The sequence below is a fragment of the Phalacrocorax aristotelis genome, chromosome 3 (assembly GCF_949628215.1).
Source record: "Phalacrocorax aristotelis chromosome 3, bGulAri2.1, whole genome shotgun sequence".
Classification (NCBI taxonomy): Eukaryota; Metazoa; Chordata; class Aves; order Suliformes; family Phalacrocoracidae; genus Phalacrocorax; species Phalacrocorax aristotelis.
Window position 1 is genome coordinate 86,842,212 of NC_134278.1, and position 12,763 is coordinate 86,854,974.

The 12,763-nt window shown below is 43.8% G+C and overlaps 2 protein-coding genes across 4 annotated transcripts in view; both read left to right on the forward strand.

The window, feature by feature from the left end:
- The first annotated feature begins 680 nt into the window (after positions 1 to 680).
- On the forward strand, positions 681 to 5,810 carry CRLS1 (cardiolipin synthase 1). Of its 2 annotated transcripts, XM_075088333.1 has the most exons (7): positions 681 to 1,192; positions 1,550 to 1,687; positions 2,289 to 2,418; positions 2,879 to 2,964; positions 3,399 to 3,467; positions 3,802 to 3,893; positions 5,487 to 5,810. In XM_075088333.1, the coding sequence occupies exons 1-7, from the start codon at positions 848 to 850 to the stop codon at positions 5,572 to 5,574; spliced, it is 948 nt and encodes a 315-aa protein (XP_074944434.1). In that variant the 5' UTR covers positions 681 to 847; the 3' UTR covers positions 5,575 to 5,810. The 2 variants fall into 2 exon arrangements, with proteins under 2 accessions (XP_074944434.1, XP_074944435.1); XM_075088334.1 differs by lacking the exon at positions 3,399 to 3,467.
- A 1,648-nt stretch (positions 5,811 to 7,458) lies between these two features.
- The window catches only part of COMMD1 (copper metabolism domain containing 1), a 95,467-nt gene continuing 90,162 nt past the window's right edge, over positions 7,459 to 12,763 (forward strand). The window contains exon 1 of one of the 2 annotated variants that reach the window (XM_075088335.1): positions 7,459 to 7,684. In XM_075088335.1, the coding sequence (XP_074944436.1) occupies positions 7,493 to 7,684 (192 nt within the window). In that variant the 5' untranslated portion in view covers positions 7,459 to 7,492. Of the gene's footprint in view, positions 7,685 to 8,022; positions 8,048 to 12,763 lie in introns of those variants that run through there. The other variant, XM_075088336.1, reaches the window with a different exon arrangement.

Below are 12,763 nucleotides of genomic sequence, written 5' to 3' on the forward strand. Positions count from 1 at the left end.
AACTGTGGAAAAGGTAGAGTTAAATATACTATGTGTGACTACTTGGGTTTTTTAAGACTACCTTTGTCCTGTCAGTTGTTGACTACTGTGTGTGAAACTGATTGAACACTGGGGGTCAAGCCTTATATGCGTGATAAACTGATGCCAGAAATATGAAAAATGACAATGTCTCTTAGTGTTAGGGAAAGTGGGTAGGGTAGGAGCAAGCCTCAGAAACAAGTAAATGATTGTAAATGGAAAAGTAAACTCTTCTTTCTCCTTGAGCTAAAAAAGTAAACGTAGGCGAGGGTGGGTGAAGAGCAAGTACCAAGAACAAGAGACTACCTAAGTCCTGTGAGAAGTCTCCTACGATATAGCAAACCTTCGCCTTCCCCCGTTACGGGCTTGTCAGAGAACAGCTGGAGCAAAAAGCACTGCCCCACCAAGCTGCCCCGCCGTGGGGAGCAGCGGGCTGACGCCGGGCAGCCGCCCTCCATGGGGGCCGCCGTCCGCGCCCGGGGGCTCCCAGGGGAGATCCCCAGCCGGCCGGTAGGCCAGAAATCGGCGGAAAAGCGAATTTCCCCCGTATTTCTCCTCACAGCTAGGAGTTATTTTTTTAATTCAGCCGCTGCTGTTGGCAGCCTGCCGTAAAGCGCGCGCCCCAGCGGGGAGGGGGCTGCCGTAAAGTGCTGGAAAAAGTCGCACGTTCCCCCCTATAGCCGCACACTCACCCGGCAGCTCGTACCCTGTCCCCGCGCCCCAGCTAGTCTGTCGGGGCGGCGAATGGCGCCGGCGGCGAGCGGCCGCTCGCTCTCGCGGGCAGGGCTGCGGCGCGCCTAGGGGCCGCGGGCAGGCACCACCCCACGCCATGCTGGCCGCCGCTTGGCTGGGCAGGGGTTTCTGGGGGCCCCTCCGCGGCGCGGGGCGGAGGCGGCCGGGCGGCGGTGCCAGGCCTCTGGCCGGCCGACCCGGGGCGTCGGCCGAGGCGGTGGAGGGACGCGGCGGGGGGGCGGTGGGCCGCCGCCATGGCAACGGCGGCGTCTTCTGCTCCTCGGCGGGCGCGGGGGCTTTGGCAGGGCCACACCAGCGGCTGCTGCGCGAGCATCAACGGCTGCTGCGCGCGCCCGCCGCCGCCTGGCGCCTTCTCAGCGGCGGGGCCGCGCCGCCGGAGCCCCCCCGGGAGCGGCGCGTGGCGGGGCGCTACGCCGAGCTGGTGGGTGCCCGGCGTGGGCGCCCGGAGTGGGCTGGGGAGGAGGGCCCGGTACCCCCGGCACCTTGTCCGCTGGGGCTGCGCTGCCCGCGGGGAGCGGGTGTCATGGCCAGAGTTGCAGCCAGACGAGGGCTTCTGGGGTCTCCCGGTGGTGGCGTGTTCTTCTGAAGGGTGACCTAGTTCAGCGGTGGGAGGTCGTGTCAGTGTCTTGCGCAAGCGGCAGGTTGCTTCCAAGAATTCGGGCGGCTTTCTGGACAGCTCGACTTAAAGCGTGTGCTTGCCTGGTTTTACTCTGTTACATGTCAAGCTCAAGCTAGGGTTTGCCTTCCTGGCCTGAAGTTCTACATTTTTGTTTTACAGTATGAAAACCCCTGGACGATCCCAAATGTACTGTCAATGGCAAGAATGGGTTTGGCGCCGGTTTTAGGCTATTTGATTGTTGAAGAAAACTTCAATGTTGCACTAGGGGTCTTTGCTTTGGCTGGTGTAACGGATTTGGTATGTTTACATCAGTTTGGAAATACTTTGGGGATAGTGTGCGTTACAGTGATCCCATTAATGTGTTGAAATTTAGACTTCCATGTAGAATGGGAATGAATAAACAGATTAGTTTTTATATTAATTGCTTTCTAGAAAAGGTATATACATCCTTCGTGACATTGTGAAGGGAGCTCGCAGGTGATGTGCCAGTGGAGCAAAAGGCATATCGGGGTGCCCTGAGCAGCCTCAGGTGGCATCGTCCAGTCAGTGCTTATTCATCTGGTGGGCTGTTACTGTATGCAAGTGTACCCGGTGCACCCATCGTGACAATAATTGTATGAATTTTACAACATCAATAGCTTTTTCCCTTCTTTTTCCCTTTTTTTTTTTTTCCCTTAAAATAATGAGAATTGAATATGTTCAGAGCCTTCCAGAATCTGGAATGTAATGTGAAAAAAGCATGTTACAAATAACAGCTAAGAGGTATCATATTTCATCTTAGTTAAACTAGCTGTATTATGTGATGTCATTCATCAGATGTCTTTGTAACAGTAGCATATATAAACTGGTTTTATTCTTAGTTTTCTAACAAGGGAGTAATGAACTTTGTTTTTCCTAGTTGGATGGATTTATTGCAAGAAACTGGGCTAATCAGAAATCAGCTTTGGGAAGTGCTCTTGATCCTCTGGCTGATAAAATTCTCATCAGTGTGCTTTATGTAAGCCTAACTTGTGCAAATCTCATCCCAGGTGAGAAAATGTCATTACTTGCATGTACTATATAAGGTAAAGAAGCTAATTTTATGTGTAGTAATATTTGTTGTGTTTCTGGAAGGAAAACTGTGTATGGCTTGGAACTCTTGCTTTGTCAGTTACACTTTGCTCCTACTAAATTCTTTTAAAAACACCTGCTCGATAGACCTCACAAAGAACATGTGCTGCCATATGCAAAAATAACTAGCAGATACTGCCATTTTCAAATGTACTTCCTTTAAAGCAATAATAATAGCTATATTTAAAATTTTCTCATGGACTGGGTTGTTTTAAAACTTCAGATTAAACCATTCCAGAAGTCATGTTAAAAATCTTCAGTCATGCATAAAACCTGTTCGGAAGCATTTGAGTGGTTATTTCCTACTGCTTCATACTTTGTTTACTTTTTAATCATGGAAATGATTTTTGACTGGATCCTGTTGGCTTGGTTTTTCAGTTTCACTTACTTCCATGATTATTCTGAGGGATGTAGTGCTCATTGCTGCTGTTTTTTATGTGCGATACAAAACTCTTTCTCCCCCGGTAAGTGTATAGCATTGAACAAAATTGTATGAATATGTAATCATTTTATTTTGATTAAATATTCTATATCTTTATAAGTATAAAAAAAATTAATAAGCCTTTAACAAAGTTGTAACCAAGAGATTTTCATCTTGACAATCGGTGGTTGCTCACAACTTGGGTGAATTGCCTAAGATGTAATGCTGAGCTTGTTCTTTTGCCAGGTAGATTTGTAAGCAGAAGAGTATTATTTCATAGAATAGGTTTCATAAGGATGAGTCAGAGCTACTGATAACTTCTTTTTTCCTGGGTATGATGTGTAATAAATCATGTAAGAGCAATAGCAGTACAATTCTTTAGTGCTACAATTGACTTTTCTGTATCATGTGAAGAGGTATGTCAAAATGAATATACTAGAATTGCCCTTCCCCCCCACCCCTTTTCTCTCCCAACAGAGAACTCTCAGTAGGTATTTTAACCCCTGTTATGCTACTGCCCAATTAAAACCAACATTCATTAGCAAGGTAAGAGTAGTAACTCGTTACGAAAGGCAACTTCTCAGTACTTGGGGTGGTGTGTGGTTTGGAGGGAGGGGTCTGTTTACTACTACTGCTGAGTGCAGTTTCAAAATAGTGCCCACTAATCTGAAGGCAACTTAAATCCTGAAAGATTTTCAACTATACTCTGTCCAGAGCACACGCTGATTTTGAGTGTGTAAGATGCTTCATATAAAGAGGTTTCTAAATAAATTTTCTGTATATAGACTAATACTTAAACCAGTAATAAAAGTGTCTCTTGGTATTGCTTGCATAGTACATGTCTTCATTTTGGTCATGTTTCCTATTTTGCTTTTATCAGATGAATACGGCAGTTCAGCTAATTTTGGTGGCGGCTTCTTTAGCAGCTCCTGTTTTCAATTATGTGGACAGCATATATTTGCAGACATTATGGTAACTTACCTCTCCACTTTTTTTTTCAGCTAGTTTAATATACTCCTAAAGAAACTGGTAACTGAGATTAATCTAATTGTGTGGAACAAAAAAACCTGTGCCCAGATGATTTGATAGACTCATACAGCTTAATTTTTACACATTTATTCTTAACTGACACAGGAGCTAGATATTTATTGATACTTAATTTACCATACAAGCAAAAAGTAGTTAAATGAAATTAGTTAAGGACCAGGAATAATAGCTGAGAAACAAGTCTTCAGAACAGACGTGGTGTACACAGGCAAAGTGTTTGCTCTTAATACGAAAGAAGGGAGTGGAAAGGAAGACTGAATGGATTCTTTATTTACTCATGCTGTAAGTGTCCTTGAAAAAGCAATCTTGATATCAGTAAAACCAGATGGAAAGTATTTTATTTTTGCTTTATTCTGTATGTGCTATCTTGAAATCTAGGTTTCTGAAGCCTCTTTGCAAAGCACCTGAAGAAATCTGGTGATGCATTCTAGACTAGGAAGGAAGGGCAGGGGTTGAATGAAAATGGGCATACAGGAGCATACCTCCTTAAATAACAGCTGTTCCTTTCACTGCTATTGTTGGAGATATGAACTGTATCTGAATCTGAATTGTAGTTGAGGGCAGTGTTACGAGTGCAGTTATTTCTACTGAGCAGTTAGGTAAGAGTTCAGAGCAAAGAGGCTGAACAGCCCATAATGTAATTACTTAGTAGCTTTAAAGTGGTGGAAAATCCAGTGTTACTTGCGTTGTAGAAAAAACCCAAAACAAAACCCAAAGCTTTTAAGGAAGTAGGAACCTTGATCTTAACGGTCAGTGTGGTTTTTCATCCTGTTGGAAAGCCAAATCTAGAACTGTATCTGTGAAAGATGCTTACCTTGCTGCTTGCCTGGGACACTGTGAGAGATTTACCATGTTGTGAGTAATGGAGATACATTGGGTGTAAGTTACTGGGGTCCTCTGTAAACACAGTCAAAAATGGCCCGGATGAGTCTGGCAGTGTGTCCAGGGAGGGGGCAGCCAGCATGGAGGGGCAGGACTTTAATGGTGACTCACACCTGAATGGTGTCAGCTTTTGACACAGAGGAGCACTGCTCATTTGGAAATATATATGGTTGTTAGCCAGTGTCTGGGAAGGGAACAGAGGAGGTTGAAGCCGAAACTTGTGCTTTAGCTTTGGAACTTGGTAAAATGATAAATTCAAGTCTTGTATGATTTGAACGCTCCCCTTTCATACTACCCAGGGATAGTTTCTCGCATCAGTGAGTTCTCAAGCTGGTAAAAAATTACGTAGGCTACAAATACTGAACCTTTTGTCTTCCCTTCTCTAAAACAAGTGCTAATATGGTACAAGTGTGGCCTAGTATGCAATTAAACAGAAGCATGGAACTGAGCACTGGGTGGCAGTTCCTTTGTCTAATCCTCTACTGAGCACTGAATTGCACCATATAAACTGTAAACTGCAGTTTTGTAGGATATAGTCTGTGACTGTGTTCTGAAAAATAGGGAGAATGCTTAAAAATAACACTTTTTATTATTATACTTAGACTCAAATAACTTACAGGAACTCTTTTCCCAAAGGTGCATCACAGCTTTCACAACGGTAACGTCTGCGTACAGCTATTACCACTACGGCCGAAAAACAGTTCAGGTGATAAATAACAAGTGAAGCCTTCCTGGAAGGTCTGGGTCTCAGCAGCATGGTGTGCTGTACTGCTGGAGATGGCTGTAATGCAACTGAGTTTTGGATCAAGAACTCTTGTTTTTCTGCTTAAACCATGGCATCACAATGAAATGAAGTTTGAACATGTACTGTGTATATATATAGAGACTTTTCAATGTATTTTAAATTTGTTTAAAAATGAGGTTGTTTACAGAGACAAATAAATAATATTCTTAAAGACACAGGTTAATGGTTGCTGCCATGTGCATTCTGAATAATTTTATACTGGTTTTGAAGTCAAAATATGCACTTTTCACCAGCTTTTTTGCCACCTTCATGCCAGACACTGAGCAGGCTGAGATCTGAGAAGAAAAAGCAACTGTAAGAACAAATTTGTCTTTGTACCTCAACCTAAGTCAGTACACCAGCATTGCTCATTGGGACTTAATGGCATATGCCAGCTGGCAGAAGAAGAAAGCGTGTCATTGAGGAACAGTATCTTCAGAAACTTAAACCAGAGTTGATAGAAAATTTACTTTGTATTCTGTGGTGATATGGATAAGCCATGAAGTGTTACTACCTTGCTCCCTTTTCTTTTTAAATATGAGCGACGGTGAACTGTACTCATCAGAAGAGTTCAGAGTGTCAGAAGGGCCAGCGGTGCGGTGAAAGGTCTGTACCCAGCTGGAGTTCCATTTCTCATACTACATACTCATTTCTAGTGATTGAAAGACATTCCACTGTATGTCCGGATTCTCTAAAGCGTCTAAAGATGTTGTTTAAATACCATGAAGAAAAAGGACATCTTAAATATTGTGCAAATGAAGGGAGAGGGTGGAAGAAACGCGTAGATGGCGTGTACTGTTAACTCTTCCTGTATCTGTGGCTTCAAGAGGTGTGTGCTGTGGTTCCACCCAGACGAGGGTGGCTTGCACGTGATCTTTGCCTGTTCTCTGCTTACAACAAGATGCAGAATAAAGCACTAGGCAGAACTGATCATGTTGCTCATCGACTTATTTTTCTATTTTTGAGCAATGTGATTTCTTTTATGGCATAAATAAATGCAACTATGAAGGGCTTAAATAATTGGAATCAGGTGGTATATGATACTTCTCTCTTATTAGCAGAAGGAAACTTGCTGTAGATTTCTTTTGAGAGCAGACAGTCTCTTTTGTGACTGCATATGCTTGTGTATATAAAGCATCTTAATATTTTTTAATGTTTAAATTTGTATGGAATGCTGCATAGAAAAAGCACTTGAGTTTTATTAGTACCTTTTTCTTAACTGTCCCCATATTTTGTGGTCTACCCCACATCTTACAGCAAAGGGATGGAGAGAAGAGCAAAGCTTGTGGGTGCTCCCTTAAAATATAAAATATCCGAGTGTTTAGTAAAATGGAGTACTTTTTCTTGAAGAAGCAGTTTAGAAAGCAGAGATTTATTGTACCCGGTTGGGCCACACCTGTTTGGTTCTGGTTAATGGGATTGAGTGTGGCTGGTTATTTTGTGTGTTTGCTGTTTTCCCTTTTTTCTCCTTTTTTTTTTAATTACAGATACTTTTGAACCATTGCATGAAGTCGTCAGGGAATGGACGAGTGCCAGTCACGGGCGGCTCTGTGAGAGTCTCTACCCGTCCTGATAATGGATTAAATGTACGATTGCAGGCTGGCACGTGCCTAAATAAAATACGTCAGGCTGGTAGAGCCGCCGCTTTTTCACGTACGCGTTCGATACTTGATCGTTATGATTTGCTTAGGAAGGGCACGATCCATCTTCCCCCCTAGTGAGAAAACTCGGGGGGTGCGTGGGCGCCTGTCGTGGCCAGCGGGGCCGGGCGCGCGGGCGGCGCGGTCTGTCCTCGCGGGGCCGCCGTACACGCGGCCCCGGGCGGGGCGGGGTCAGCGGTGGCTCCGCCCTCTCCGCGATGGCAGCGCCCGAGCAGCCGCCGCCGCCCGAGGGCTCCAGGCCGCTGGGCGCGCTCCTCAGCGGCATCGCGCAGGCCGCCTTCTGCGGCAGCGCGGGCATCACGGAGGAGCTGCTGCGCGGGCAGCTCTACCCCGAGGCGGCGCCGGAGGAGTTCCGCGCCCTGCGCGCTAAGATGGGCGGTCTCCTCCAGGTACCGGTCGGGGCGGGCCCGGGGGCCGTGGCCCGGGAAGGGGGGGCCAGTCCGGGGGGAGCAGCGGCCCGGACGGAGGTGGGGCCCTCTCTCCGCGGGGGCGGGAGCCCGCCGGGCTGGTGCGGTGCGGGGAGTTTTATGCTCGTGGGAACAAGTACCGCCGCCTGAGATCTGTCGAGAAGAGCCGCCGTTCAAAATACAGACTTCTGACAGGAAAACTGTTTTGGGAAAGGCATCGCGAAGTGAGAGGGATGCTACTTCAAACAGCAAATAGATACGCGTGAAAGAGGAGACCTTTCTCGGGAGCGGGTTTTCCGCGCCGCGTAGTTCTCAGCAGTTCGGGGTGGCCCAAGGAGCCTCCAGGTGCGAAGCGCTCGGGTGGGCGCTGGCACCTGACGGTTAGATCCGCCGCTGCGTGGCAGCGCTTGTACACCTGGTAGTGTTTTGGTACGCTGATGTGAGGAAAAAATTTAACTAAATGCAGTAGCATAGTTTTGGCTGAGTACTTTTTCATGCCCCAACCCCCGTATATAGCAGTGAGATTTTCCTGTTGTCTTTTTCCCTTTCTGAAGTGTCGTTTTTCACATACGAGTAAAGCTGTAACATGTTTGCTTGCTATGCTTTCCCTGTCACTACATTATTTTTATTGCATGCTGTTTGTATTACTGAAGATAATGAATCTGTTTTTTCAAAACAACATCTTCTAAAATATTGTCCTCTAAAGAATCCTTGGGGTTGCCTTGTGTTAGTCTGTATGATGAAAAAAAGTATGAGAAATTTGAAAAGGAATTGGCTTTGTCTGCTTTTGTCTGTATTCTTATTTGTTACAAGGTCAAAAGTAAGTGTGTATGTGCTTTTTTAAAAGAAAAATGACTGTAAAATGTAATATTTTTTTCCTCTCTATATCGCTCCTTCTGTATCAGGAGTCAGCATGTTGCTGCCAACATGCACGTTAGCCCAGCAGATGAACTGCTAACTGCTGCTTTAAATGACCAAAGCATTAAGTGCAGCGTCACCAGATTCAGCAGAGAACACAGCTTAGTCTCTCATAATTATGCATGCTCGTGGCGCTTTTGGCAGCGGCCTCCCTCTTTGTGGATCCATGTATTCCAATTCGGTTTGATGTTTGTAGTTGCTCATGCCTGAAGGCAACTGCCTTGGTGGCAGAGCAGTTTGGTTCGCTGTGTGTTCTGCAAGGTGCAGAGCCAGGGGAGGGTCTTGTTCCTTTTGAACCATCCACTACCACTTATTACCTTCTGATAACTACGGTGCTTTCTGGATTACTCTGTGAGATAGCAGTTTTCTGTCCGATTATTGAATACCTCAAAGGGAGGAAGGAAAGAGTGAATCATTGCGGTGTTCCTGAGTTTAAATTGTCTCATGAAAAGATGTGATGGCCATCAGAGATGATTAAAGGAGGTAGTTGGGACTATATAGCCAGGGGCAAAGGGGAGTGGGAAGCAAGACGTACCCACCCTTTCATCAGTTGCAAGCTGTTTTGCTGGCATACCGAAGTAAACTGAAATCAATGGTTGTTGATATACTGAGCAGTGAACTAGAGTCTCAGAATTGGACACGCTGCTGTTCTCTGCTCTTGTGAGGTGATGGTGACCTGCATTACCAGAGCTCAGGAAGCAAAGCCCAGTGAGGATCAGTGTCTGAATCCATGGCTAAAAGCCAGGATGTTTTGAGTTCTACCTGAGAGTATCACTGGAGGGGGGGGGACCAAAACAAAACCCGAACAAACCCAAAAGATGGCTTTCTGCTGTATCATATTCTTTGAGGAAAAAGAACCTAATACTCCCAACGTACTCCACACCACCACCCCCCGCCCCACCCTGTGTGTTCTGGCTGATATTTCAACACTTTGTTGTAGATTCCTGTTCAAGTCTTGATTTGCTTTTCAGTTTTATTTTTAACATTAGTTTCTTCTCTAAATCTGCCTAAGCCAAATTTTACGGTGGTACCCATTCTCCCCTGTTCTGATAGTAATTTTTCAGACCTGATGGTTATATCCCTTTCTTCTTTTTTTGTCTCACCTTTTTTCCTATTGCTTTTTTTTCTGGGGTGCTTCAGACTTACCTCTGAGAGATAAGTTTAACAGGTACCTGGCAAACACCTGTAGTATTTTGCTACTTATTTCAATGCAGTACTGGACTGCAGTAACTTTAGATAAATGAGAACATAGATATATGAATACTCTCCAAACTCTATATAGGCTTTGCTTTTTCTGTTTGCAGAAATGGGTAGTTCTTTAGTCATCACTGAAATGTGACAGCTGCTCAGACAATATGATGTGTTTGAGGCCAGAAGAAAAGACAGTGCCATGTCTAGAGGAAGTAGCCAGAGAAACTTAGGTAGGCAAAAGTAGTGGACAGATTTGGAATTTGATGAGGATGCTGGCACTCATTTTCTGCTTTTATGAAGGGTCCATTGTGTCTTTAATGATCAGATTCGTATGATGCTCTGAAAAGCCTGGAATGAAAGCTGAATCATAGATTATAGATTCTTGCAGGACTTAAGAATCTCTGTCTCTCTTTTTTTTTTTTTTTGTCTGTGGCTGTTTGTTTTCTTTACCTCTCAGATACAACTCTTACTCAAGCACTGTTGAGATGTCGTATTCTGGACATAATGTTCAGGCCCAGAAAAAACCAGATAGTTAAATATCCAATAATTTTAATTATTGTAACATAGGTATACAGCTTAGGAGGATGGCAGAGTGTCGGGGAGAGGATATCACGTTCCCCATGTGATGCATACTTTAAGAACCAAAACTGGTAACAACTGTGGCCTTCAAGGTCACGGCTTTCAGCGTAAATTAGCATCTCACTGTTATTGTGTGTGTCTCAGGGTCTTCATGGCCACCACTCTTCTCATCTCCTTACGGATGAAATTCCTGGGAAATAACCAAAGCTTATGCAGTTCAACACACCTTAAAGTTGAAGTTTTGAGCTAAGGAATACACAAACTACTTTGTACAAGCACAGCTTCATGTTGAGTGTGCATGGATTTTAGGATGCTTATTTCTAGTGGGTGGCATGAAGTGACACCTAAGTCGTGTGGACATTTTCAGGATCTCTGTTCTAGAGCATCCTAAAAACTTCCTTGGCTTTCTGGTCATTTTGAGGGCCCTCTCTCTTTCACACCTCCCAGTATGGGGGAAAAGGTTGTTATTAGAGTTGTGCTTTGGAAGTAAGGAGGCTTAAACTTATTTTCCTCTCCCTCTTTCTACCTGGTGGAAAATTCCATTGTTCTAGCTATTATTTGTGATACCTCCTTTTCAGTTCTCACAGCGAGCCTACAAATCTCTGCCTCTTGCATAAACTGCCTGGACTGAAGCCATCACACAGAGATATGGTGTGAGCTTTTTAATTTTTGAATGATGTGGCAGGGGAAGGGTGAGGAGAAAGTTGTGTTGGCCTTAGAAGTTGTTTAACTAAATCTTCAAGCAGCTGAGAACTGTAAAACACATACAGGCATACTTCAGAGAGTTGCCTGGAGTACTTTTAGTATCTCTGAAAATTTAATGAGGGTTTTTTGGGTGTTATATTTGCTGATAACAGCAAACTTCAGAAGTGTTCCTGTGTGCTTACAACATCTTAGTCTTTGGATTACATCTTGGATGCTTGTGTCTCCCCAGCATCTGAAGGAGCAAGCTCCACTTAAAGATCTGTGTTGTCACTTCTTTGTCAATTGTCACATGAATTTCTAAGTAAATTTATTCCAGTCTTGATATTTAATTTATTGTGAAAAATCTGCATGGTTAACAGCAATGTTTGTGTTATCTTTTTGTGGTTTTATTTTTTCCTTCCTCTGGGTAGTGGAGAAAGGGGAGTGAATAGCAGAATAGCAACAGAAAATCAGAGCACCTGTTTATGCAGCCATTTCCCATGTGTGCAGTGAGCTGCATCTGAAGTTCAGAAGACGACAGGTTACTTTTATGTCTCCATTGATGATAATACTTAATCACACCAAATACATTCTTTCGGGAGGTGGCCATAGTGTTTATTTTCAAATACCTCATTTAGAAGCCTGGGTCCTTTGTATGGTCAATGTGGAAAAGATTAGATGCCTTATACTGTCTTCTCTTGACTTTATAGGGAATGTAAGCACCTAAATCGGATGGGATGAACAATGCCTCATTCCTGTCTCTTTACGATGTTTTTTTTTCTGACACCCGTCTTCTTGATGGTTAGAAGCAGAGATTCATTGCCCTCATGACCTGCTGTAGTACTTTGTCATCTAAGTAGTAATCAGATCTGTACTGTGAATCAACCACTTGCTTGTATTAGAGCTGAGTATAAATAAGGTGAAAGACTTTCCTATACCCTCCTCCATTCCACCTGTGCAAAGCATGGCACCTGTGAAAAGTATGAATATGAATAAGGGCCACAAAAGTGTATCATATTTACTGCAGCAATAAGCATTTAAATGTTTCTTTTCCCATGGTTTGTGTATAGAGTAGTCCTGGTTTTTTATTTATAAAAGATATATTTATAAAAGATATTGTAATTATCTACTTCTTACAGTCCTGCCGATAGATCTGCTGAATGTGCATGAATCACCTGACCTCTTCCTAAAATGCCAAATTTATTTAATCATCCTACATTATGACACTTACCTCTAGTGAAGCATACCTTTTTTTTTTTTTTTAAAAAAAAAATCTCATTTCTTTTCTTGTGTGGAATATCCTGGAAGGTAGAACAAAGCCCTAGGAAGGCTGGCCTTGGAGAGCTCTACCCTTTCAGTGCTTTTCTATCAACTGTTTTTTTACCCTCTGCCTTCATACTTCCCAGCTTCCTACCCCATAACGTTTCGGAACATTGAGAAACTGGGGTGATCAGCTTTTGCAAAATCTCACTCCCAGTTTTTGTTTGTTTTCAAAGACTTCATCCTGATTAAAATACTATATTTGTCTCCTCCTTACATAAGTTTAATTTACTGTATTAGTTCCACTGGTAATAAAAGTTACTTTTCATCTGGAGTAATTCCATTCTTTTCCTTTTGGTGGCAGTAGGCTATTGGGTTTATTGAATGTGATCATTCGCTGATGTGTCAGAAGAGTCCTTGTTCGCTCTT